The 26,837-nt window shown below is 49.2% G+C and overlaps 1 protein-coding gene across 1 annotated transcript; it reads left to right on the forward strand.

Annotated features, from left to right (window-relative positions):
- On the forward strand, nt 780-20,237 carry PLA2G4D (phospholipase A2 group IVD). Its single transcript, XM_021097313.1, has 19 exons — nt 780-1,132; nt 1,312-1,448; nt 2,228-2,359; nt 3,054-3,094; nt 3,480-3,522; nt 4,850-4,934; nt 5,269-5,405; nt 6,323-6,433; nt 6,542-6,579; nt 6,740-6,875; nt 7,147-7,283; nt 8,784-9,006; nt 15,604-15,721; nt 16,011-16,148; nt 16,388-16,495; nt 16,618-16,794; nt 17,055-17,221; nt 17,885-18,071; nt 19,086-20,237. The coding sequence occupies exons 1-19, from the start codon at nt 784-786 to the stop codon at nt 19,310-19,312; spliced, it is 2,691 nt and encodes an 896-aa protein (XP_020952972.1). The 5' UTR covers nt 780-783; the 3' UTR covers nt 19,313-20,237.

Here is a 26,837-nt window from a genome sequence, read left to right on the forward strand (position 1 = left end):
CAGTGGGGCCTCAGGGAGAACAGAAACCCACCCAAGGGCTCCCTGGACCCCAGCAGTGCCAAGGGCCTCAGCAGTAGGGGTTTGAGGGTACCCCTACCCCAGGGCCCTATCCCCGCAAGACTCAGCCTCACCCCCACCTGCCCTCTGCTTTTCCTCCTGCCACCAACTCCGCTAGTCTTCTTGGCCTCTTCCAGCTTCTGCTCACTGTTTCTTCATTCTTCCTGGGCTTGTCTGTGGGCTGACATGCCCTCGCCAGCATCTTTATACTTTCAACACCTGCTCAGCTGATGCTCTCTCTCTCTCTCTCTCTCTTTTTTTATTTATTTATTTTTTTTTAGGGCTGCACCCACAGCATATGGAGGTTCCTAGGCTAGGGGTTGAATTGAAGCTGCAGCTGCCAACCTACACCTCAGCCACAGGAACGCAGGATCCATGCCTTGTCTGCTACCTGCGGCACAGCTTGGGGCAAGGCCGGATCCTCAACATACTGAACAAGGCCAGGGATTGAACTCAAATCCTTGTGGATACTAGTCGGGTTCATAACCTGCTGAGCCACAACGGGAACACCAACAGCCTGATGCCCTTGAGGTTCTAATGCACACCCAGTAGGGGTGTGTACCTGAGGCTAGCATGGGGCACTGGGCTCCCCAGGGCTCAGCCTCCTGGATTCACATGTCTGCTTCCGGTCCAGAGGTCTGGGGGGACGCTGGGCAGTGGGGTCACATGCTTCACCCCAGGCCCACCCTCCCTGGGAGCTCTGGGGGTGGTTGACCCCAAACTGACATGTCCAAGGTGGTGGCCATTCCTTGGTCCTCTGCTTCCCGCTTTCTCCACCACTACACTGTCCCTGAAGGGAGGGGGTCCCAAGGTTCCACCCTCTACATGGCCTGCCATTCCCTGACTGCGGTGGCCCGAGACCATGCCCCATGGACAGAAGTGGGCAACGGCCACCTGGCCCCAGAACACCTGCAGCATCAGCAAGCAGCTCAGGAGAAGCCTCGGCACCAGTGGGTGGGGCTCTTGAGCAGGATGACTGGATGGTCTGCTCTTTTTCTCCAGGGGGAGGCCTCTACCTGCTGGCGGCTCACTGTGAGGATCCTGGAGGCGCGGGGCCTGGGCTGGGCTGACCTGTGTGAGTAACTATGTCCTGGGCTCCTGGGGTATAGGGACGACCAGGTCCTGTGGGAAAGGCCCAGACAAGTGCCTTGGGGCTGGGCTGGCCTGGGCTGCCCACAGAGGCTGTGGGGCCTTGGGAGGCACCTGGCAAGGCTCTTTTTTCTTTCGTTCTTTTTTTCCCCTTGATGTTGGCAGTGAGCGAGGCAGACCCCTATGTGACCCTTCAGCTGCCAACCGCAGCTGGAACAAAGTTTAAGACCAAAACAGTCACCAACTGCAGTCATCCTGTATGGAACGAGACCTTCACTTTCCTGATCCAGAGTCAGGTCAAGGTAAAGGCCAGGCCACCCACCAAGGACAGGTTGTCCCCTACACACAGAGGAGGGAGAGTTCTTGGGGTAGAACACACCGTCCTCCTGGGCTCAGGCAGAGAAACTGGGTAGGGGGTGTCTTTGTGCCTCAGCTTAGATGTACGGGAAAATATATGAGCCCACTAGCTGCTGTGGCCCGAGCTTCAGCAAGACTCTGGGCCTCCCTAAGCCCCTCAGTGCAGCGGCAGCAGTGAGAGTCCCTTCTAACTGGGTTGTGGGGAGGTTACATGACACAATGTACGAAGACTCCCAGTACCTATGGAGCCCCAGCAAAGCAGGTGAGCAGCTAGTGGCAGGAAGGGTGGGGGAACGCTTTGAAACAATTTTATTCTTTATAAAAACAAAAATTAGCAGGGGGATTTTTTTTTTCCCTTAGTGTCTTTATCCATGGGATATGGAAGTTCCTGGGCCAGGGATTGAATCCAAGCCACAGCTGTGACCTACACTACAGCTGCAGCAACACCAGATCTTTTAACCCACTGCACTGGGCTGGGGATCAAATCTGCACCTCTGCAGTGAACCGAGCCACTGCGGCTGGATTCTTAACCCACTGCACCACAGCGGGAACTCCAGACATTCCTTTCGACTGCTTTTAGGCTTCACCATTACTTTTACTTTGAATTACAAGGTGTGGAGGCACAGTACTCCCTTCCGACCCTGGGGATTACGTGAGGATTCAACAGGTGTGAGCCAGAGCTATGAGTTAATAATGTGCTAAGTTGCGGCTCTTGGGTCCCTAGAATGTTCTGGAACTGAGTATCTACGACGAGGACCCAGTCACGGAGGATGACGCTTGCTTCAAGGTTCTCTATGACATCTCGGAAGTCCTCCCTGGCACGCTGCTGCGGAAGACGTTCTCCCAGCATCCCCAGGTGGGTGGGGGGCTCCACCGGCCCCACCTCGCAGCTCCAGGCTGAGGAAGTTGCCCAGTTTCTCCCAGCTGTTAGGACGCTGCCGCGTTGAACTCATTTGCAGAAAGCCGGAAGCCCCGCCCAGAGATATTTACCTTTGGATAGGAGAGGAGGCTTGACTGTTACCGGCTGAATCACCTAATGGGGGAGGAAGGTTTGGGGTGATGGAAAACTTCCTCCATCACAAGACACGGCTGAGGGTGACCAACCCTTTGGGTGGGGGCGGGTTCATCACTCCTGCGCACCGCTTCTGACCCAACCCCCACCCGCCCAGGGCCTGGGTGATGAAGATCTCCACTCTCCAGGAGGCGGCCCCCAGGGGGGCGGGGAGGACCTGAGTTTTGAGATCTGTAGCCCCCACCTTCTGGAGGAAGACGGAAAGGGCCTCGGGCATCTTCAAGCTTCTTTGCCTTGTGTTCTCTCCTTCCTCTTCGGCATTGCCGGGCAGGACAGCTGCTCTCCGCTAGCTGCGGGGAACTGGGGCAGGGGGCCCAGCTTTCCCTAAGACTCCATTTCCTCATCTGTACAGTGGCAAGGGTTGTAACACCGGGCCTCTTAGAGGCTGCTTGAGAGGATGAGATAACGCACGTAAAGGAGATGTGTCAACTCTCAAGACACATGTGTATGTTGACAGCTTGCTCATCTTTGATTTCAGAGAGGGGAGGAGCTGGACGTGGAATTCCTCATGGAGAAAACGTGAGTAATGCGGCACAGCCCAGGGAGGTCTCAGGACCCAGGCTTTTCTCAGGGAAATGTCTTTGACCCAGGTCTTCCCATCAGTCTGTCCAGCTGAGATTTTCTGTCCTGCATCTCCTACCCCTGCCATTTGGGGTGGGAAGACCCCCTAAGAGTAATGAGTAGAGGAAGGCTGGTGTTTTCTCCGCCCTACTCGCTATCTCTCCTCACCTTTCACGCACCAGAAGCATCTCCCACACCTGAATCACATCCAAGACTTAGAGAACACTCAGGGTCACTCAGAGAAGCCCCACCTGGGGGCAGCCCCAGCCAGAAGGGGGCATGTTTGTGCAGGAAGCCTTTGCCTTTGCAAGGCTGGACTCTGGATGGTTTGATTTTTTTCCAGGTCAGACTGCCCGGAAACCCTCATCACCAACAACGTGCTTGTGGTAACCACTTCTCCAGGCCTGTGAGGGGGAGCTGAGGGGGGCCCTAGAATGGACACTGGGTAGGGGGATGGGGCGTGGCTGCCTTGGAGGGGTGGGCTGGAAGATACAAGAAAAGGACAGGGCTTTGTGGTAAGGCCACCTGGCCTCACTAAAGTGGTCGCCTGGGACAGCAGTCTGGGGCTGGAGGGCTTGGAGGGGCCTGGGACTAAAGGGAACTTGCAGAGGTGGGTGTTAGGATTCTGCCAAGAGGCGTTCTGGGCCGTGGCAGGATGACTGAGGGAGTGTTGGGCAAATTCTAGGCACTTCCTGATGGTGTTAAGTCCATGTGTGCTGAATTCACAGTTCTTAGCCTTGAAGGTGGTGAGGAGGGCACGCAGGCCAGGCCAGGTTCAGGTTCTTAATATTAAGGTAACGAGCCTCAGAGGGAGTTTGCAGCGTGCTGTGCCTCCAACCTGGCAGCTTTGAGATGGAGCCAGGAGTCCATCAGCTCTTCCTCAGGACAGTGGACAGTCATGGTCAGCTCTCCTAAACCGTAGGATGCTCCTGAAGCTGCAATGGACAGGCATGGGGGGAGTTGAGCGACAATTAGATACTTTCTACTCAAAGTAAGGCTCCCAGCCAGCACAACAGGCATGACTGTAGAGCAAGGCCAGGCCCTGCATGAGGTGAGTAAGGCAGTCAGAGCTCAGAATGGAAGCAGGCACCCACCCTCAGGGACATACGAATGCCTGTTTGATGGGCTAGTATTACCTTTTCAAAAACACCTTCAAACCTCCACACCTGTGGCAGCTGCCTTTTCTCTGAGATGATGGAAACCAGTGGCTGGGTGATGAACTCAGCAGTTCTGGGGGAGAAGGTCATTAGCAAGAGCTGAGAGGGCAGCAGGCGCACGTCACAGAGAGAATGCGGCAGGCTCACTTGGCAAGTTGGCTGCGTGGAGGACAGTCAGGAGATAGACCAGTTGTGAAAATGTTAAGGGTTTCTCTGACCCTCTCCATCATCCTGGGACCCGAGGTTCACATAAACTGGGAGCAGTTGTAGCAGAATGCATCCTCCAGCTTGAGGATGATACAGAGGAAAGAACAGAGTCTGAGGGCCGGTTGGGGGATGGGGTGCTGGGCCCTCAGAGAGACCAGAGAGGCTCTGCTCCAGGATACATGGCGTCGCAGTTGCAGTGGATCACAGGTGGGGTGAGGCGTTTCTGTGTCTAGTCTCACTCTGGACCCCACCTCTGGCTCTGTGCATGGTGGTGGATCTGGGACGGTGAGGCTGAGAGGACCTCAGTTTCCCCCACAGAGCCCCCTGTCTAACAAATGGTCTGCCCCAGGCCCGAGAGCTGTCACGCCTGGATGTCCGTCTAGACGCCATGGGGAGCACAGCCATGGCTACAGGAGAGATCTGCTCAGAACAAGGTCTGGTTTCTGCCTGGAATGTTGGGGAGAGCAAGGGGTGGCTTGGAACCTGTAGAGCAGGAGGTGAGCCACAGGGCAGAGCTCCCTCTTCCTCCTTGCCCACTCAGCACATGTGCAAAGGGTCTCCTCTGGGCAGGCGAGTCCCCTGGGCCTGGGGGAGGGCACAGGAGGTGGGAGTCCCATGGGGATTGTGGGTGAGTCCTTCCCACAGTGCTGTTGCCAAGGTCTAGTCACCTGGTCTCCCCATGTCTGGGCAGTACCTCCGGTTTCCTGGATCCTAGCTGGGGTTCCAGGCTCTTGGTCCCCTTTGCTGACTTGCCCACTCTTTCCCTAGATCAGGACAAACTGGAGCTGGAGCTGGTGCTGAAAGGGTCGTATGAGGACACGCAGACATCTGTCCTAGGCACAGCCTCAGCCTTCTGTTTCCACTACATGGCAGCCCAAGAGGCAGAGCTGAGTGGGTGCCTAAGGGTGGGTCAGCTGCCACAGATCTCTGCCTGGCCTTCCCTCTCCCAAGGCCAGGCCCCTGTAGCCTTGTCAGCCTCCCCCAATTAGGTAGCACACCCTTGGCAGACAGGGCTGGTCACTGGGGGCCTAGGGTGGGTGGTCTTGCGGGGGGAGGGGCCAGGCTGCTATGCCATGTCAGTCTTTGTTGGAACCTTACAAGGGCTCCTCCAGTAATGCTCTTAGAATAAATCCCATGTCCATGTCTGTAGGCCCCACATTACCTGGCCCCTGCCCACCTCTGCTGCCTTATTTTCTTCTGTGCTTCCCTTGTTCGTGCTGCTCGAGCCATGTTTGTCGCTTCTTGTTTTTCCAACACACCAAGTGCTCTCCTTGTCCTCCTGTGGTTCCTTCCCAGGCCACTGGCTCCTCTTCCTTCCCTTCTACTTCCTATTTCAGATCTCAGCTCCAGTGGCACCTGTTCAGAGGCCCTCCTTGACACCTCCATCTTAAATAGGCCCCCACATACCACCTTCGCTTACTCTCATATCACATCGCACTGCCTACTTCCTTGATGGTATCTACTAACACCAGTTCATTACCTGTTTCTTTATAAATTCATGCACACAATTCAGTCAGAACAATAAATAAATAAAAGTTAGCAATTAATATGCTAAATAAATATAAGATACTATTTTTTATTAAAGTATAATTGATTTACAACACTGTCAGTTTCAGGTACATAGCAAAGTTAGTCAGCTATTATGTTTGTCATTATTAGCAATGGTAACTATTGTACTTACAACCACTGTCAATATTGTACATTTTTTGTATTATCAGGGAGGGCCTGTGTCTGTCCAGATCACTGTCTAGATACTCAGTAAGGATTGGTCAAGTGAGTGCATGAACGAATGAATGAATGAATGAATGAATTTTCCCTCCAGAGCTCTAAAAGCAATGGCTGGAACTCAAGCAACTCAGCTGAGCACCTCACTGTGGCCCTGAGGGCCTTGGCCCTGGGGAAGGAAGTGACCGTTGATGTTCCTGCTACAAATGTAAGTGGCCTCAGCTGGATGGGAGGTCCCAGTGAGAAGAGAGATGGAGGAGCCCAAGGCCCCCAGGGTCTAGGGCATTCTGAGTGGGGTCTCTTGCTTTGATTTCAGGCCCCAGGAGTGAAGCTGCACCTCAAGGCTGAGAGCTGGTAAGGGACATTCCTATCCGAGGGGGACAGGGGTAGTCACCAGGCAGGGGTGGATATGGAGACGGTGATCCGTGGGATTGGGATTAGGGAGTTTATTTGGCAGTTATTGTGGGCTTGGCCAGCCAGTGCATCCTGACCCTTGGATCCTCCACTGCCACAGCCCTAAGGAGCTGGTCGTGCGTCTGGGCTTCGATCTGTGTGCAGAAGAGAAAGCCTTCCTGAGCAGGAGGAAGCAGGTGGTGGCCAAGGCCCTGAAGCAGGTCCTGCAGCTGGATGGTGACCTGCAGGAAGATGAGGTTTGTGGGGCAGGAGGATATAGGTGCAGATACATTGCAGTGGCCTTATTCCAGACCCTGGGGAGTGGGCATGTGGGGGAAGATATAGGGTGTGGGGAAGCCTCTTTGGGGATCTGTTCAAGTCAAAGAGCTGTCACTGTCTGGGGAGGAGTTGGGTGCTGGCTCTAACCCTGACTCCTACAGGCCCTGACCAGGAGGTGCCTTCCCTGGAGGCAGGAGGCAGCTCTACCCCTGTCCGTGTTAAGCCAACCTGTGTCTCTGTGCAATCCAGATACCCGTTGTGGGCATCATGGCCACAGGAGGGGGTGCCCGAGCCATGACCTCTCTCTACGGCCACCTGTTGGCCCTGCAGAAGCTGGGCCTCCTGGATTGTGTGACCTACTTCAGTGGCATCTCGGGCTCTACATGGTGAGGACCCTGGGGACTGGAAGAGCAGAGATGATCAGGCCGCAGGTAGGGGGTGGAATGGACATGAGAGGAACCTTCTCTATGGGGAAGACAAGTGGGTATGGGCAGTGTGGTCTGATGGATGCCAAGTGGCTTTCTCAAAAGGGAGGAAACAGACCCAAAGTCCTGCCATACTACTGAAGAGGTGGAAGACAGCTGATCTAGAAGGAGCTGGATTTGAGTTTCTGCAACACCACTTACCGGCTCGGTGACTTTGAACAACTTATTTTATCTGATTCTCAGCTGACTTATCTCCAAAATGGGGGTAATAATAGTACCTACTCCATAGACTGCAGTGGGACAGCCCAAGTAAAACACTTAACATATGTGACACATACTAGGAGCTCCAAGCTGGTAGCTCTTTTTTTTTTAATGGTTGTTACTGCATATAATCCTCACTATGCTCTCCAGGGTGGTCTTTCTTATTTTAATGTTATTATTTTTTTCTTTTTTCTTTTTCTTTTTTTAGGGCCATACCTGTGGCATATGGAAGTTCCCAGGCTAGAGGTTAAATTGGAGCTGCAGTTCACGGCCTATACCACAGCCACAGCCACATCAGATCTGAGCCACATCATGACCTACGCTGCAGCTTGCGATGACACCAGATCCTTAATCCACTGAGTGAGGCCAGGGATCAAAACAAGCATCCTCATGGATACTAGCTGAGTTCTTAACCTGCTGAACCACAATGGGAACTCCTGTTTCTCTTAATGACCCTATAGTATAGATGAGGAAATTGAGGTCAGGAGATGCTATTTTACCTAAAGACACCATTGTCTCCCTCCACCCGACCCTGCCTATGATGAGGTCGGATTTTCTACTCTTGGAGGTTCATTCCTTTGTGTCTTACTGAAATGTGACTTTAGGGAGTTCTCATTGTGGCTCAGTGGGTTACAAACCCGACTATTATCCATGAAAATGCAGGTTCAATCCCTGGCCTCTCTCAGTTGGTTAAGGATCTGGAGTTGCCGTGAGCTGTGGTGTAAGCCACAGATGTGGCTCAGATCCCACATTGCTGTGGCTGTGGTGTAGGCCAGCAGCTGTAGCTCCAATTCAACGCCTAGCCTGGGAACTTCCATATGCTTCAGGTGTGGCCCTAAAAAGACAAATAAATAAATAAATGCACAATGAATATTGAAAACAGTTTGAGAAAAACATAAACTTACATTAACTTTTATGTTGATTACATGCTGAAATGGTAATTTTTGGTTATTGAATCAAATGAAATATATTGTTAAAATTAATTTTTTTGGATCTCTTTTTCAAAATGTGATTATCACATTCTATTTATTTTGGACAATGCTGATCAAGAAGATGAGAAAGCCCCAAGAAATTTTCCAGATAGGCGTGGCCTTGGTGGCAGGGGCCACCTGTTGGGAGAAGTGAGAGGGTGTGACATAGAGTTGCAACAACCCGTGCTGGGCCTTGGCCTCCAACTGTAATGTTCCTTTGTTCTCTCAGGACAATGGCCCATCTGTACGGGGACCCTGAGTGGTCACAGAAGGACCTCAAGGAACCCATCAGACATACCCGGGAGCACCTGACCAAGAGCAAGCTGGAGGCCTTCTCTCCAGAGCGCCTGGCAAGTTATCTTCAGGAGCTAGAGCAGCGGGCTGAGCAGGGCCAGCCCACAACCTTTGTGGACCTGTGGGGTCTGGTGCTGGAGTTCATGCTACACGGTCAGGTAGGGCTCCTGCATGTGCGAGGTGGAACATGGGTGCACGGGCAGGGCTGGGGCAGCATTGCAGCTACTTGACACACGTGTGCATTTTCTGCTGGATAGAAGAGGCCAGTGGTTAAAAGATGTGGAAACCACCATGCTGCAGTGTCTGTCCAACTTTGGGATGCCAGCTTTTTGGGCCAGGTTATTCTTCAATTAATTGCCATGAAGCAGATATTTCTGGATCTCCCAAGAGCTAGGGACCAGTCAGTGCCAAAGTCAGTTAAGCATTGTTTTTGGAGCCAGTGAGATTTTTTTTTTTTTTCTGTCTCTTTGCCCTTTCTAAGGCTGCTTCCTTGGCATATGGAGATTCCCAGGCTAGGGGTCCAATTAAAACTGTAGGCTCCGGCCTACGCCAGAGCCATAGCAACACAGGATCTGAGCCGTGTCTGCAGCCTACACCACAGCTCACGGCAACACTGGATCCATAATCCACTTAGCAAGGCCAGGGATCGAACTCACTACCTCATGGTTCCTAGTCAGATTCGTTAACCACTGCACCATGATGGGAACTCCACCAGTGAGATTTTTGAAACAGCTTTTATTTATTTATTTTAAATTTTTTATTGAAGTATAGTTGATTTACTACGTTGTGTTAATTTCTGCTGTACAGCAGATGTGTGTATATATATACACACACATACTCTTTTTTTAGTATTCTTTTCCATTATGGCTTATAATAGGACATTGAATGTAGTTTTTTCTGCTATGCAGTAGGATCTTGATTATCCCCTCCACATGCAATAGCTTAGAGCTGCTAACCACAACCTCCCACTCAGAACAGCTTTTATTTTATTTATGCGTAATATAAAATGTATTCTTCAACTTCATGGTAGCATTAAAAGCACAGACTATGGGAGTTCCTGTTGTAGCTCAGTGGGTTAAGAACCCGACACAGTGTCACTGAGGAAGTGGGTTTGATCCCTGGCCTCACTCAGTGGGTTAAGGATCCAGCGTTGCCACAAGCTGTGCCATAGGTCATGGGTGAGGCTTGGATCCTGCATGACTGTGGCTGTGGTGTAGGCCGGCAGCTGCAGCTCAGTTTCGATCCCTAGCCTGGGAACTTCCACATGCTGCAGGTGCAGCCCTAAAAAGAAAAAAAATCTGGGGCCAGAATTCCTAGATTCAAATTCCAGTGCCTCTGGCTAGCTATGTGTCCTTAGACAAGTTATTTAACCTCTCTAAGCCTCAGTTTTCTCATCTCTACAATGAGAATGAGAATAGTACTTACCGTATAGGGTTGTTTTGAGCACTCAGTGCTGACTTGGAATAGAGTAAGCGTTAAACATTAGCTATTCTATTTCTTTTTTATTATCCTAACATTATTAAGACAAAACTGAGCATACACAATGTTTATACTTTTTTTTTTATTTTTTTTATTTTTTTTGCTTTTTAGGACCACACTCTCGGCATATGGAGGTTCCCAGGCTAGGGGTCAAACTGGAGCTACAGCTGCCAGCCTACACCACAGCCACAGCAATGGAAGATGCGAGCCATGTCTGCGACCTACACCATAGCTCACGGCAATGTTGGATCCTTAACCTGCTGAGTGAGGCCAGGGATTGAACCTGCAACCTCATGGTTCCTAGTCAGATTTTTTTCCTCTGCACCATGTTGGGAACTTCTATACATTGCTTCTATAAGGAAAGCTTAGTATGTTAACTGCTGAGTCTTGCATTAACTAATAAAATTAATAAGGATTTTTTCCCCCACATTGTTGTTTAACCAATATAGTTATCTGAACAAAGTTTCTTTTAAAACATTTGAAACATCTGAAACACAAAAGGTTTGTTTATTTATTTATTTATTTATTTATTTTGGTTGCCCCATGACATATGGAGTTCCCAGGCCAGAGATCAGATCCAAGCCACAGTTTCGACCTAAGATGCAGCTAGGTAACGCTGGATACTTTAAGCCACTGGGGATCACACCTGGATCCTAGCACTGAAGAGATGCTGCTGATTCCATTGCGCCCCAGCAGAAACTGCTCAAATTCTTTTCAGTTTTTCTATTCATCTTTTAAATATCTTGTAGGAATTCATTATGAATTCAGGATAATAATCCTTTCTCTGTTCTAGTAGACTTTGATGCATACTTTGAATATAATCCATGTCATTTTTTTCTTTGTGGTCTGTACTTTTAGAGTTCCTTGAGAAATCTTTCCCTCCCCGAAAGTTAAAAAATTCCTTTCTATATATTCTTATACAAGTTTTAAAGATTTCTTTTTCAATTAGGGCTTTAAGCCACCCAGAATTTAGTTTATTAAGTTAGCAGGAATTCAGTTTTATTTTGTTTTTTCATATGGATAGCAGACTTCTCCAACATCACTTATTGATTTTTTTCTCCACTGATTAGGATTATTACTCTGGTCATGTGTCAACATGTGTCAGCATGAATATATAATAAATCATACATGCACAGGACTTTTCCTAAGCTCTCTATTCCTTTCTAATGGGGCTCATTCTCTGTCTCCGAGCTAATACTGCACTGGCTTAGTTACTTAGTTATATCTCAGTATCTGACTGGGCAGATTTTACCCCCATCTGCCACTTTGGGTCTCAGAATTACCCTGGCTACCTTTGGTCCTTTGCCCTTCTATATATGTAATAGAATCAGCTAGTCAAGTTTCATGATAAATCTTGTTGGGATTTTTATTGAAATGGCATTGAATTTATAAAACCAGCATCATTACTTGAAATGTTTTTATTAATATATCCTATGTATCTTTGGAGCTACTGTTCATGTTCAGTTTTGAGGGTGCTGTGTTGTATTAACTCACTTTTCAGCTTGGCGGCAACAATTTGTTGCTATTAAGTGACGGAAGCTTGTTTTATTTTTAATTTTCTTGTGTGTGTTTTTGTCTTTTTCTAGGGCCGCTCCCACGGCATATGGAGGTTCCCAGGCTAGGGGTCGAATCAGAGCTGTAGCGCTGGCCTACACCAGAGCCATAGCAACGCGGGATCCGAGCCGCGTCTGCAACCTCACCACAGCGCACGGCAACGCCAGATCCTTAACCCACTGAGCAAGGCCAGGAATCAAACCCGCAATCTCATGGTTCCTAGTTGGATTTGTTAACCACTGAGTCACACGGAAATTCCGGAAGCTTGTTTTAACAGTTCACTTTATGAGGTTCTAGAAAATGCAGTTTGATCTTAGGCTATAAAGAAGACATATTTAATTACCATTTGATCCTCCAGTAACGACTTAATGCATGGTTTTATGTACACAGTTTATAGCCATTTTAAAAAGACAATTAGTTTTTAAAAATTAATTCACAAGAATAAAAATCCTTGTATTATTGAACAATGTAATCTTAAAAATGAGCACCTATGTGGTTTTAAAAATTTTGTCCCAACATGAAAGCTTTTCATATACTATTTCTTTTTTTTAAGGTCAGTATGCTTTACCTCTTAAAACTCACATTCATTATATACTTCTAGAAATAATTCTTTATTCAGCAAATTTAGTGTTGATTGCAAATTTAAGTTTTTAGATAAAACTAAGTATTTACTAACTCTATACTATACTGGTCTACAGTATCAAAAGTTGTTTTAAATTATCAGAAAATATAACTCCATACATAACAAATCACAATTCCACTAAGTATTATTAAAGAAATACTATACCCTGAAACTTTGCTCAGAACAACTTAATTAGTCTACATATGTTTATAATATTGCTTCAGCTTTTGCAAAAACCCACTTGTAAAATACACCTATTATAGGCAGCACTTCTCAAATAACTCTCTGGAATTTTTCCCTTTTTTTTTTTTTTTTTTTTTGCTTTTTAGGGCCACACCCATGGCATATGGAGGTTTCCTAGGCTAGGGGTCCAGTTGGAGCTACAGATGCCGACCTACACCACAGCCACAGCAATGCCAGATCCGAGCCTCATCTCTGACCTACACCATAGCTCAGGTCAACACTGTATCCCTAACCCACTGAGCGAGGCCAGGGATCGATCGAACCTGTGTCCTCATGGATACTAGTCAGGTTTGTAACCCACTGAGTCACAGCAGAAACTCTATCTCCTTGGAACTTTTGTCATTACTCTCTTGCTGGCAAGCACTAAATAGCTTAGAAACTGCTCATCATTCCTCAAGGAGAAACACAGTTTTTCTCTATCTTTTCCTGAGTTAAGAAGGTCTTACATATTTATCTTCAACTCTGGACAAAAGTTTTGGAGATGCTTTAGTCCCACCCTGGACAAGGTCTAGATCACCAGCGTTAACACATCCCCAGCACTGCACCCAGCTTCCGCAATCCCCACATGCCAGCAGAGTGGCCTTCTGCAGGGTTGGGCACCCTCATTTGGAAATGGGGGACTAGAGATCCAGAGGCCTCCACCACTTACTGGTGAGCTATTAAAAGGGAAAGGACTACCAGGTACTGTTCGAGTAGATAGAGGGATGTGCTGACCCTGTTCCCAACCTTTCCTAGGGCAGAAATTGCATCTGTAGTAGGAAAGCAGGCAAATGAGAAGACTTTGAGAAGGGCAATCACAGATATTCATCAAGCCCCCTCCCTCCTCAACACACATACCTATTCATACCTTTAACGTACTTAACATAGCAGGCTAGGGATCACATCTGCACCTCTACAGTGACCCAAGCCACTGCAATTGGAGTCTTAATCCACTGGGCCACAATGGAACCCTACCTGGGGAGATTTTATTTTATTTTATTTATTTATTTTATTTTATTTTCTGTCTTTTTAGGGTCATACCCACAGCATAAGGAAGTTCCTAGGCTAAGGGTCAAATCGGAGTTGCAGCTGCCGGCCTACAACTACCACAGCCACAGTAACGCCAGATCTGAGCCACATCTGCAATCTATGCTGCAGCTTGTGGAAATGCCAGGTCCTTAATCCACTGATCGAGGCTAGGGATTGAACCCACATCCTCATGGATACTAGTCAGGTTCTTTTTTTTTTTTTTTTTTTTGTATTTTAGCTATTTCTTGGACCGCTCCCGCGGCATATGGAGGTTCCCAGGCTAGGGGTTGAATCGGAGCTGTAGCCACCGGCCTACGCCAGAGCCACAGCAACGCGGGATCCGAGCAGCGTCTGCAAACTACACCACAGCTCACGGCAACACCAGATCGTTAACCCACTGAGCAAGGGCAGGGACCGAACCCTCAACCTCATGGTTCCTAGTCGGATTCGTTAACCACTGCGCCACGATGGGAACTCCACTAGTCAGGTTCTTAACCCACTGAGTCACAACAGGTACTCCCACTTGGGGAGACTTTTATTTATTTATTTTTGTCTTTTCAGGGCCGCACCCACGGAATATGGAGGTTCCCAGGCTAGGGGTCTAATTGGAACTGTAGCCGCCGGCCTACACCACAGCCACAGCAACTCGGGATCTGAGCCGAAGCTGCGACCTATACCACAGCTCACAGCAATGCCGAATCCTTAACCCACTGAGTGAGGCCAGGGATGGAACTCAAAACCTCACAGTTCCTAGTCGGATTCATTTCCGCTGAGCCACAATGGGACCTCTGGGGAGACTTTTAAAGAGGCAAGTTCCTAAGTGGCATCTGCTGATTTTCAGAAGACACTTAGTAATCTGTATATTTAACACACTCTAAGCAGGTCTAATGATAAAGGCTGATATGGTGGGGTGGGAAGCCCCTAGGTCTAGCTGCTGATTGAGGTGCCTTCCAGCTCAGACAACCTAAGAGAGAGGTGGCATGTTTGTGGTACATGTACTGTTCTGTGAAAAACAGTCAAGGGCCTGTGGCAGCAGGATCCTTTTCAGGTAGGGCTCCAGGGTGCCACCACCATTAACCTTCCTGATGCTTGAGATGAACCCTTTTTGCATCTCTGGTTTGGGATAGAAGGAAGCCTCTCTGTTCCCCTAGAACTTGGCGAGGCTCTTTGGAGGCGCCCCTAAAAGGCAAGCCACAGTCTTTGCCATCAAAATGGGGCTTGGAGTTCTTTGGGAGAGAAGACTAGAAACAGAAGGCAGGAATAAACAGTGGAGTATAACTTCATGCTGTGCAAAGCAGGAAAGGAGGAGATGAGGGGAGGGGAGGATTTTAGGAAAGTGCTTGGGAGGGGCTGAAACTTGAACGGCATCAAGGTGAACTTAGAAGAGACAGCCCAGCCCCTAGCAAAACTTACAGTGTACACTGAAGGGGTTTCCTGAGTCCTTTCTGGAATGCACTTGTGCATGTGTATGTATATTTGTGTCTTTGCATCAGGGTCCATGTCCCCTCCATCTTTCAGCCCATAAACGTGGGCCACTGGAACCACAGGACGCAGGGGTGGGTTTCACTGCTGACACCGTGGTCCTCGTGGATGGCACCCTCTGCAGATAGGGCACAACCTGCATGGCTCTACATGGCGATCCCGCGTATGGGGCTGGTCGGAACTTGGGGGGCGGGTGCAGAAAGTAAATGTGCATACCCACCCGGGCCACCCAGATCCCAGTGGGCCAGCTGCCTCTCCACCCCCTCCTCCCAGCCCATGCACCCACCCTGCCTCCAGGGTGCTCCCAACCTCACTTCGGCCCTGATGCTTGAGGTGAACCCTATTTGCAACTCTGTCCCCACCCCAGGTGATGGATCAGAAGTTATCGGGACAGAGAGCTGCGCTGGAGCGGGGCCAGAACCCGCTACCCCTCTATTTGAGCCTCAATGTCAAAGAACACAATCTGCAGACCCTCGACTTCAAGGGTACAATCCTCAGTCCTGTCCCTCCACCCTCCCCCTGCACACACATGCACGCACTCCTCCTCTGCACCCTGAGCGTCCCCAGAGAATTCACACTGGAAACTCCTACACAGATGGTCAGCCTTCTGGAAGGGTGGTGGTCCTGGGCACTGGGGCTGGTCAGCCCAGGAGTCAGCCGGACAGGGAGGAGGCTGAGGTCTCTGGGTGGGCAGTATCCTTGGCCTTTGTCAGAGCTGGACCCCCCGCCCCAGCCCACCGTCCTCACTCCTGCCTCCCCATCATGCCCGCATAGAGTGGGTCGAGTTCTCCCCTTACGAGGTTGGATTCCTGAAGTATGGAGCCTTTGTCCCTTCTGAGTTCTTCGGGTCCGAGTTCTTCATGGGGCGGCTGATGAAGAGGATCCCTGAGTCTCGGGTCTGCTTTCTGGAAGGTGAGGAGTGCTCACTCTGAAGGCCCTGGCCAGTCCCAGGCCAGGCCTCTCTGACTGTGACACCTGTACCCAGGTCTGGGCAGAGCCCACCGTGAGGGTGGGGGTGGGCTGTGGGGAAGGGCCATTGCAGGGCAGCCTGCTGCCACTCCCATTTTCCATTTGCACCCAAGGCTGGGAACTGCTGGTTTCCAAGGGATAGGTGGCAAGGGGCTGACTTCTCTTGGGGGTTTGGCCTTCAGGTATTTGGAGTAACATTTTCTCCTTGAACTTGCTGGATGCTTGGTATGACCTCACCAGCTCTGGTGACACCTGGAAGCAGCACATCAAGGACAAGATCAGGAGCTTGGGTAGGAAAGGGAGGCACTGAGGGGAGCCTGGGATGAGGCCACTTCTCCTTCAGAGGGGGTGGGGACAGGGCTAAGTGTTTCCAGGCCCCTCACTGGACCAGTGTCTGTTTCTCTGGGCTCAGAGGAGTCCCCTGCCTCTTCGAGGACCTCCTCATGGCTGCAGCCTGGAACGGCACTGGCCCAGATGTTTAAGGGCTTCCTGACAGACAGACCACTCTACCAGCACAGCTCCAACTTCCTCCGGGGCCTCCAGCTGCACCAGGACTACTGTGCCCAGAAAGATTTCTCCACCTGGGCAGGTAAGTGTCCCCAGGTGACAAGGTTGGGCTTCCGGGTGGAAATGGACCATGACTGGGATGAACAGAGGCTTTGGCAGCAGGGCAGGGGGGTCAGTTTATAGCATCCACATCTGGGGTGTGGCTTGGGGAAGGTCTTGGGGTTACGTGTACATTCAGGGAGTGACACCAGGAGTAAGAAGGGGACATGGAAGCAAAGGCAGCACAGAGGGCGTGACCTATGTTGGGATGGCTGCCCCTAACTATCGCTGCCTCCTCCTCAGACTGCCAGCCAGATTCCTCTCCAAGTCAGCTGACCCCGCAGGAGCCCCAGCTCTGCCTGGTGGATGCCGGCTACTTCCTCAACACCAGCTGTCCCTCCATGTTCCGGCCAGGTCGCAGGCTGGACCTCATCCTCTCCTTCGACTACTCTCTGTCCTCGCCCTTTGAGGTGCCTCTGCTCACCCCACGGGAACCCCAGAGCCTCTGCCCAGCCAGACCACACTCCAGGGGCGAGAAGCAGGGCCAGTGGCTCAGATCTTCTGGGTCCCAAGGGAAGAGAGAGAGAAGTGACAAGCTCTGACCAACAGGCTTCTGCCAGGGTTGGGAAGGGCTGTGGAGGTGCTGGGGCCTTGGGTTCCCTGGAATGGTGGACAGGGAGGAACAGCTGCACATCCTTGCCATGCCCACCCCAAGAGGAACAGCTGCACAGAGGTGGGGGAAAAGCCTGGCCTGTCCACATCCACACCCTCGGGGCACCCTGGGAACTCTGGGGAGCAGGTGGGTAGGGCTTTGAGACAGAAGTGTGTCCCCTACTGAGGTCCTTGAGGCTCTAAGATTGAATAACCCAGAAACAGCAATCCCAGGTAGGAACTGGGGTGTTAGGTCTATACCCCATGAAAGATTTTAGCCAAACAACACTGCTGACCACCGGAGTCCTTTGCTTCCCTCCGTGGTGCAGCGTAGCTTGACTGGGCCACCAGCAGGACAGAACGCGCTTGTCTTGATGCGGAGCAGTCAGTTTGGGCTGGAGCTGTACTCGCGTTTTCTAGAGCACTGACCTGGGATGACCGGGAAATAGCGGGCTCTCTCTGGGGCCCCTTCCTCCTGCCAGGTGCTGCAGCAGATGGAGCTGGACTGCCGGGGCCGGGGGCTGCCGTTCCCCCGTGTGGATCCCAGCCCAGAGGAGCAGCGCCAGCCCAGGGAGTGCCACCTCTTCTTAGACCCTGACTGCCCCGACGCCCCGGCCGTGCTGCACTTCCCGCTGGTCAATGCCTCCTTCAAAGACCACTCAGCCCCTGGTGAGTACCCCACCCACCAGAGGCATCGCCCTGGGCCTGCCCAGTGCCCCTGCAGCCAGCAGAGGGAGGACAGTCTTAAGGGTGATCCCATCAGTTTGGGACAGTACCCTGGCCTCTTGGGGATCCCCACATCCCAGCAGGAGCCCTCTCTTTGCAAAGTCAATGGACTGCTGTTCTTTGTGTCGTGACCCCAGGCTCTTCTGGCCTCCCCTTCCCCCAATGCCCCTTGCTACTCCTGGGCTCTTCTCTCCCACCCTGGGGTTGGGGGGAGGTGGGGGGAGGCGCTGTAGGAATCAAGGCACTGTCACTGTCCAGGTGACCCCTCTCTCTCAGATTCCCCTAAAACTATCTGGGATCACATCTGGCCTCTCTGTCATCCTATCTCAACCCACTCTAGGGTCCTTCCTCAGGGAGCTAGTCCTCTACTCCACAAACCCCCAAATCTGAACTTTCAGCACATTCCTTCTAATCCTCACCTCCCACCCACTGGTCAGACTTTCACCTCCTTTTGATGGGAAAAACTGATTCTGCCATTGTGCATTTTCCTGGCTTTCCAGTTCCCACCATAACTCCAAACCCTCCAGCTTTATTCTAACCCCACTCAGCCCACCTCTTGGAATTCTCTTTCGCTCTCAGCAGAGACTGTTTCTTGCAAAGCAAAAGCTCTTTGGTTTTCAGACTCATGCTTCCATCATGAGTTGTATGAATCTACTCACTAACCTAGTGGCCTTTGTTTTTCTGCTGCTTCCACCTGACCCCCTAAAGGTGAGATAGGTACCTGGGGTGGCCTGAACAGTGGAAGAATTATAATGCTGCAAGGAAATTGTATGTAGCACATGCTTCATATCTCAAAAGAGCATCCTGCTGTCCACAGTTAGAGTTCTGGGCAAAGGACACAGAGGGCTGGGAGGAAAGCAAGGAGCCCCTTCAGTGGAGCTCCAGTTGCGTGGAACAGTTCTGCCAGCTGTGGAGGCCTCCGGACCCTGCGCCTAACCTGCTCCCACCCCTGGTCAGGTGTCCAGCGCAGCCCTGCAGAGCTCCCGGCTGGCCAGGTGGATCTCACGGGGGTCACCTCCCCCTATTCCATATTCAACATGACCTACAAGGAGGAAGATTTCGACCGTCTGCTGCAGCTCAGTGACTACAACATCCGAAACAGCCAAGACACCATCCTGCAGGCTTTAAGGATGGCTCTGAAGCACCGAGCCCCAAGTGATAGGCCTCCAGAAGCACAGACTTGAGACTGCTCGGGGGCCTCTGGACCCTGAGAGTCACACTCTGACCCTCCAGGGGCTGGGGGCTTAACCCCACGGCAGCGGGCACAGCCACAGCGGCCCTCATGGCACTGGAGTTCCTGGGCTCTCCCAGGCCTGGGCTACCTCTGCCGCTGGTCTTACCTCCCTACACCCCCTAGTTCTCCTTCTCCTTCATAGCTGGTTTGAGAGGAGCTGAAAATAAACTCCTCACCAGGCCAGTGCATAGAACAGCTGGTTGGACCAAGCAGTCACAAGTTCTTTTCACGCCTGAACAGGATGGATTTGGGGCACCATCTGGAGGTGCAAGACCAGACTTGCGGATAGGACCAGGAGCGGGGACAGGCAGGGCCGGGATGGTCTACCCTAGAGATTTCAGGTGACAGGAGTCACAGTATGTCCTGACAGGTTCCTCTTACTGCCTCTACTCCTCCTTTTATACTATTTTTATGCAACTTGAGTGATATAAACCACCTACCCCATATCTGTCTAAAGCATACAATTCAATGCATACTTTTTCTATATTTTCAGAGTTGTGAAACCATCACTGTAGTCAATTTGAGAACACTTTCATTAACCCAAAAAGGAACCCCTCACCCTTAACTGTCAACCTCAAACCATCCCTACCGCAGCCCTAGGCAACCACTAATTACTGTTTTTATAGATTTGTCTAATCTAGACACTTGAAGTAAATGGAATCATACAATATGTGGCCTTTTGTGTCTGGCTTCTCTCAGCATAATATTTTCAAGTTTCATCCACTTTGTAGTAGGTGTCAGGACATCTTGTTTTTTATGGCTGTATAATACTCCATTGTGTAGCTCTGCCACACTTTACCTGTTCACGTTGATGGACATTTGGATTGTTTCCACTTTTTTGGTTATTATGAATAATGCTGCTATGAACGTTCATATACGAGGAGTTTCTGTCATGGTTTAGCGAAAATGAATCTGACTAGCATCCATGAGGGACGCAGGTTGGATCCCTGGCCTCACTCAGCCAGTTAAGGATCTGATGTTGCCATGATCTGTAGTGTAGGCCAGCAGCTACATCTCTGATTCAAGCCCTAGCCTGGGAACCTCCATATGTTGTGGGTGTAGCCCTGAAAAGACAAAAAAGTTCATAAATGATTTTTTGTGCAGACAGCATTTTTAACTCTTGCATGTATACCTAAAGGGTAAAATTCTTGGGTCATATGTTAATTTTCTGCTAACCTTTTGAGGAATTGCCAGAATGTTTTCCAAAGTAGCTGTACCATTTTTCATTCCTGTTAGCATCTTATGAGTGTTCCACTTTCTCCATGTCTTGGACAATTCCTACTATTTTCTGTCTTTTTTTTTAATTATAACTGTCCCAGTGGGTGTGAGGTGGTATCTTGCATGTGTGTCCGTAATGTCAAGAATCTTTTCACATACCTTTGGCCTTTTGTATATCTTCTTTAGAGAAATATCTGTTTGGATCTTTTCCCCATGTTAATTGGATTATTTGTCTTTTTGTTGATTTAGAAAAGTTCTTTATATGTTTTCTGACTTGCTGTTTGATTCACAAAGTTTTTCTCCCAGTCTGTGGGTTATCCAGTGGGTTATCCTCTTGCATGTGGATATCAAGTTTTTCTTGTTGATATCCTCTGAAGCACAGAAATTTTTTATTTTGATGATTCCCAGTTTATATTTTCTTTTGCTGCTTGTGCTTTTGGTGTCATATTTAAGAAACCATTGCCTAATCCAAGGTCACGAAGATCTACACATATATTTTCTTCTAGTGGTTTTATAGTTTTAGCTCTTACATGTAGGTCTTTGATCCATTTGAGTTAATATTTGTATGTAATATGAAGTAGGGGTTCAACTTCATTCTTTTGCTTGTGGATATGCAGTTTTTCCAGCACCATTTGTTGAAAGAAAAGGCTGTTCTTTCCCCATTGAATTTTCTTGACACCTTCATTGAAAATCAATTATCTGTAAATGTGAGCGTATGTTTCTAGACTCTGATTCTATTTCATTGCTCTATTTGTTTATTCTCATGCTGATATCACAGTGTCTTGATTACTGTAGCTTTGTAGTAAGTTGAAATCAGGAAGTGTGACCCCCTCCAACTTAATTTTTTCCTTTTCAAGATTGTATTGGCTATTCAGGGTCCCTTGAATTTCGATGTGATTATTAGGATTATCTTGTCTCTTTGTGCGAAGGATATCACTAGGATTTTGATGGGGATTGAATTGAATCTGTAAATGAATTGGGGGGTATTTCCATCTTAACTTTGTCTTAAACAATTCATGAATATGTGATGTTCTTTACATTTATTTAGGTGTTTAATTTCTTTCCACAGTATTTTGTAGTTTTCAGTGAACACGTCTCACACTTGTTTATATCTAAGTATTTTATTCTCTTTGATGCTATTGTCAATCAAGTTATTTTTGGATTTCTATTATAAAGAAATATAATTGATTTTTTGTTTGTATTGATCTTGCATCCTGTAATCTTGCTGAACTTGTTCAATAGCTCTGGTAGTTTTCTGGGTTTTTTGTTGTTGTTGTTGTTTTTTATCTTAAAATTCTGCATATGAAACCAGGTTACCTGCAAATAGAGATGGTTCTTTATTTCTGCTCTGAATGCTATTTTTTTTCTTTTTTCTTTTTCCTTGACCAGAACCTTCAGTATAATGTTGAACAGAAGTGGCAAAGACAAACATCCTTGTCTTGTGCTTAATATTGGAAGGAAACTGTTTTTTTCTTAGATGCCCTTCAGCAGGTGGAGGAAATTCCCTTCTGTTCATCATATGAGTGTTTTTATCATGAAAGGTGTTGAATTTTGACAAATGCTATTTTTGTATCTATGGAGACAATTATGTAGCTTTTCCCCTTTATTCTATTAATGTGATATATTGCAACAATTGCCTTGTTGGATGTTAAGCCAACTTTGCACTACCGGGATGAATCTCACTTGGTCATGTGATATATAATCCAGTTTATATATTGCTACTACACTCTGGATCTTCCACACTCAAAGGGAGGGGGACACACACACACACACACACACACACACACACACACACTCATATATAGCTTTGGCTGCTCTGGGCCCAGGTAGGTATCACAGTGACAGACCCTGGCCCTCATCTGATGACCTCTTCTCAGGACATTCTTCCCTCTTTATTTGTCTTTATTTTGATTCTACATTTTTTCCATTTTATCACAAACTCTTATTTTTTCAGCGATGGCGGTGGTAGTAGCTACTGGCTTGAGTAGGAGAAAAAAGCACTCCTGTTTCTCCTTTACTTCTCACACAGAACACCTCTGACACTTGTGGTCACCAAATGAGTGGGAGGGGTTGCTTTCTCCAATGCCAAGCAATTCTCTGCCACACCAGCTGAGTGTTCTACAATTCACCTCAAGTCTGACACCCTCTACCTGGAGTGAGCATCACATCCTGCAAGTTCAGGGATCAGTCCATGAGACTGCTTCCACTTCAGATGTCAATTGCAAGTCTCAGGTGGTTAGCTATATTTCTGACTAACCAGCTATAAATCAGGGTTCCCGTGACCCCAGTCCTGGATTTGATAATTTGCTAGAATGGCTCATAGAATACAGAGAAACACCTTTAGCAGTTTATTGTATATTGAGGAACAGCCTGAAGACGTACCTAGGGCAAGGTCTGGAAGCCTCCCAGTGCATGAGTTTCTGTCTCTGTGGAATTGTGGTGTGTCACCCTCCCCATGTGTATGTGTTCATCAACCTGAAAGCTCCCCGAACTCCCTATTATCGGGATTTTTATCAAGGCTTTATTATATATGCATGATTGATTATAAACTCAATTTCCAGCTCCTCTCCAGAGAATAACAGGTGGGGTTGAATTTCCCATTCCCTCACCTCCTAGATCAAAATTAAGATACCTAGTCATAGAATTAGCGTCACTTTCTTTTTTTCTCTTTTTAGGACTGCAGCCACGGTATATGGAAGTTCTTGTGCTAGGGGTCAAATTGGAGCTGCACCTGCTGGCCTACACCACAGCCACAGCAATGCTGGATCCAAGCTGCATCTGCAACCTACACCATAGCTCACGGCAATGCCAGATCCTTAACCTGCTTAGCAAGGCCAGGGATTGAACTTGCATCCTCACAGAGACTATGTGGGATTCTTTACCCGCTGAGTCACAATTGGAACTCCAGAATTGCCCTCACTTTCTGACAGCACCCAAGCCAGAGCAACACTTTGCTTCCTTGAGCATTCCATTCTTGACCTGAAATCAACAGATCGTCAGCTATTTCTCCAATGAAGATGGGTTTATCCAGGATCTGCAGAGAAGTGCAATTCTGGGCCATGGTGAACCATGTGCAAGGGAGGAGGACACTTTTACAGAGAGGAAAGGAAAGTTGGGAAGGCTACAGTAAAGTCCAGGGCTGTTCATTGGCTGAGTCCTTTGCCAGGAAAGACATCTGCCTTCTTCCTGTTGGGCTCTGCTATCATTCTAGAGCAGGAGAGCTCCCCCTTCTGCCTCCCCGACTCTGTCTGAGGCTTCTGTTAATTTTTTTTTTTAAACACTCTAAATCACCGCACACAAGCCCAAATCCTGCAATAAACTCCTCCTGCCTCCCACTTACCAAGACATCCCATAGTTCCCCACAGTGTGCAGCCTCCTCGGTTGCAATGAGTATCAACAAACCCAAATTTTGTTCAGCTAGGAGTACCCATCGTGGCTCAGCGCCTAACGAACCCAACTAGTATCCATGAGAATGAGGGTTTGATCCCTGGCCCTGCTCAGTGGGTTAAGGATCTGGCGTTGCCATGAGCTGTGGTGTGGGTTGCAGACATGGCTTGGATCCCGCATAGCTGTGGCTGTGGCGTAGCCTGGCAGACCTGTAGCCTGGAAACTTCCATATGCCAGGAGTGTGGCCCTAAAAAGACAATAAAAAAAAAATTGTTCACCTGCGTAATGTTCCCAGCGGTCCTTGGCGACTTGCTCAAGGTCACTAAACTCAGAAGTGGCAAAGCCAGACCTGGAACTGGAGGCTTTAAAATCAATGTGAGGCTTCTAACAGCCCCACCACCCCACATCTTTGGGCACTGATTCTGGAGCATGCCCTATTGTATTGTGAAGAATTAACCTGACCTGTAGAGAGGGCTGGCTCCTGGAATGGCCTGTGTGATGGGAGTGTCTTTGTTTGCCCGCTTTGGCTGCTGGACAGTTTGTCAGTATGATTTGTGATGAGGCCTCTGGAACAGGCAGGTCAGTTCCAACCTCCAGAGGAACTGGGACTAAAGCTATTAGCCTGACCTCCCAGAGGGGTTGGGGGTTGGAGGTTGAAGGTCAGCCATGCGGGCAGCAGGTGGTGGCACCCTGGTAAACCCTGGACACCAACGTCTCAGGCCCCCTGATTGGTAATAGGCCAATTGTCACACACTGGGACCAGGAGGTGAGAATGCTGATTGTGACTCCACAGAGGGGGGACAGCTGGGAGCTCCCATTAGCCCTATGCCCGGACTCTGCCCTGTGATCTCTTTCTTTGACTGACTTCAATTTGTATCTTTTCACTACAAAAAAATAAATAAATAAATAAATCCAAACATGCCATAATCCTAAGTGTAGAGCTTTCCTGAATTCTGAGTTGTCTTAGCAAATTATCAAACCTGAGGGTGGTCTTGGTGCCAGCTGCTCTGAAGTAGGGTTGGTTCCAGGGATCCCCAAACTTGTAGCTGGCGTCGGAGGTGACGGCAATCTTGTATGGGCTGTTCCCTTAGCTCCTCCTCAAGTGGGGGTCAGAAGTCCTGGCCGTCTGGAGGACCGTGCCCTCAACCTTGAAGTCGGGCTGACTCAGAGCCCCTGTGCTCTGGAGAGTGAGGAGGGAGACAAGTGGAAAAAAAGACTTGTTCCTTTGGGGGAATTTTTTTTAAGGGATGTTCCTCAGGTTAGGGGTTGAATCAAGCTTCACCTTGAGGGCACTGAGTCCGAGCCACATCTGCAACCTATGTTGCAGCTTGTGACAACACTGGATCCTGTACCCAACTGAGCAAGGCCAGGGATTGAACCCACATCCTCAGAGAGACAGGGTCAGGTCCTTAACCTGCTAAGCCACGATGGGAACTCTGGAGGAATTTTCACTAAAGCCAGAGAGAGCCAAGGAGTGCCACACAGCCCCCAGAGTGGGCTGGGCCCAGGCTCAGGGCCACATGTCCTGTGTGAGAGTGTGTGTGTGTGTGTGTGTGTGTGTGTGTGTGTGTGTGTGCGCGCATGAGTGTTCATCTCACTCCCCACCCTCCGCAAGCTGCTGTTACCTGGGCCCCCTGACTACCAGGAGGTCCACCCCATCTGCCCCACCTCAATCTGGGTGAGCACTGTGACTCAGGCAGCTATCAGCTCCCACCCACAGGCTCCATGTGGATTGTGCAAGGCTCTGCCTGCGGCCTGTGGGCCCCTCCCTAGTCAGGCCCAGAGATGGCCAGGGACGACCGAAAGGCCCTGCAGGCTGTCTCATCACCAGTCCTGGCACAGGGCCAGCACTCTTCCCATTGCCCAACATGGGTGGTGGCAATTGGAATGGTGAGCAAAGGGTAAATTGAGAAACACTTCTTTTTTCTTATCAAGTTGGATTTATTTCCACGATGCAAGAAGGGTTTTTAGAAAACTTATCAATTGTAAGTCACAATGTAGAGCTCAAATGAGAATAGTAATATGAAAGTATTGTTTGATAAAATTCAACACGAACTCAGGATTTATGCAAAGCCCTTAATAAATTGGAACTAGAAGGGCATTTATTTAAGCAGCTGTAGAGTATATCTAATGGTTACTTTTATGTCACCTTGGCTGGGCCACGGTGGTGTCCAGATAGTCAAACAGTGTTCTGGATGTTTCTGTGGAGGTGTTTTGTGAATGAGTTAACATTTAAATCCGCTGGACTTTATGGAAGCTGATTACCTTATGGAATGTGGATGGGCCTTATCCAATCAGCTGAAGGCCTTAATAAAACAAAGACTGACCTCCCAGAGCAAGAGGGAATCCTGCCAGCTCTTCCCTGGGTCTCCAGCCTGCCAGCTCACCCTGCAGATTTTGGAATTACAACTGTGTGAGCAATTCCTTAAAGTAAATCCCACCCACCCCACCCTCATGCCACCCTCTTTCTCTTTCTCTCCCTCTCTTTCTTTTGTTTCTCAGAAAAACCCTAATACAGTGTGTATCAGAAGAAAAAAAATTCTGAATGGTGAAAACTTAGATTCATTTCCCTAAATGGGAAGCCTCAGGAGCAAGATCATCTCTGTTCCTTGACAGGAGTTGCCTGGAGCTGATTTGGTTTCTGTGGCTGGATTCCTCTGCCGTGCCTGACCCTCTGCCATGAAGGTGTTGGTCGGAATCATGATAAGCTCAAGGCCTCGCCTGCTCCTTGGAGGGGAAGGATCACCTCCAAGTTGACACATGGGTCTGTTGGCAGGACTCAGGTCTCCATGGGCTGTTGACTGTCTCCAGCTCCCTGTCACTGGGCCCATCCATAGGGCAGGTCACAGCATGGCAGCTGGCTTCATCAA

The sequence above is a fragment of the Sus scrofa genome, chromosome 1 (assembly GCF_000003025.6).
Source record: "Sus scrofa isolate TJ Tabasco breed Duroc chromosome 1, Sscrofa11.1, whole genome shotgun sequence".
NCBI lineage: Eukaryota > Metazoa > Chordata > Mammalia > Artiodactyla > Suidae > Sus > Sus scrofa.

Coding starts and splice junctions, on each gene's coding strand:
- PLA2G4D (XM_021097313.1), top strand. CDS start 784: ATGTCCAAGGTGGTGGCCATTCCTTGGTCCTCTGCTTCCCGCTTTCTC. Junction 1,449..2,227: donor TGATCCAGAGTCAGGTCAAG/GTAAAGGCCAGG, acceptor TTGGGTCCCTAG/AATGTTCTGGAACTGAGTAT. Junction 9,007..15,603: donor AGTTCATGCTACACGGTCAG/GTAGGGCTCCTG, acceptor TCCCCACCCCAG/GTGATGGATCAGAAGTTATC.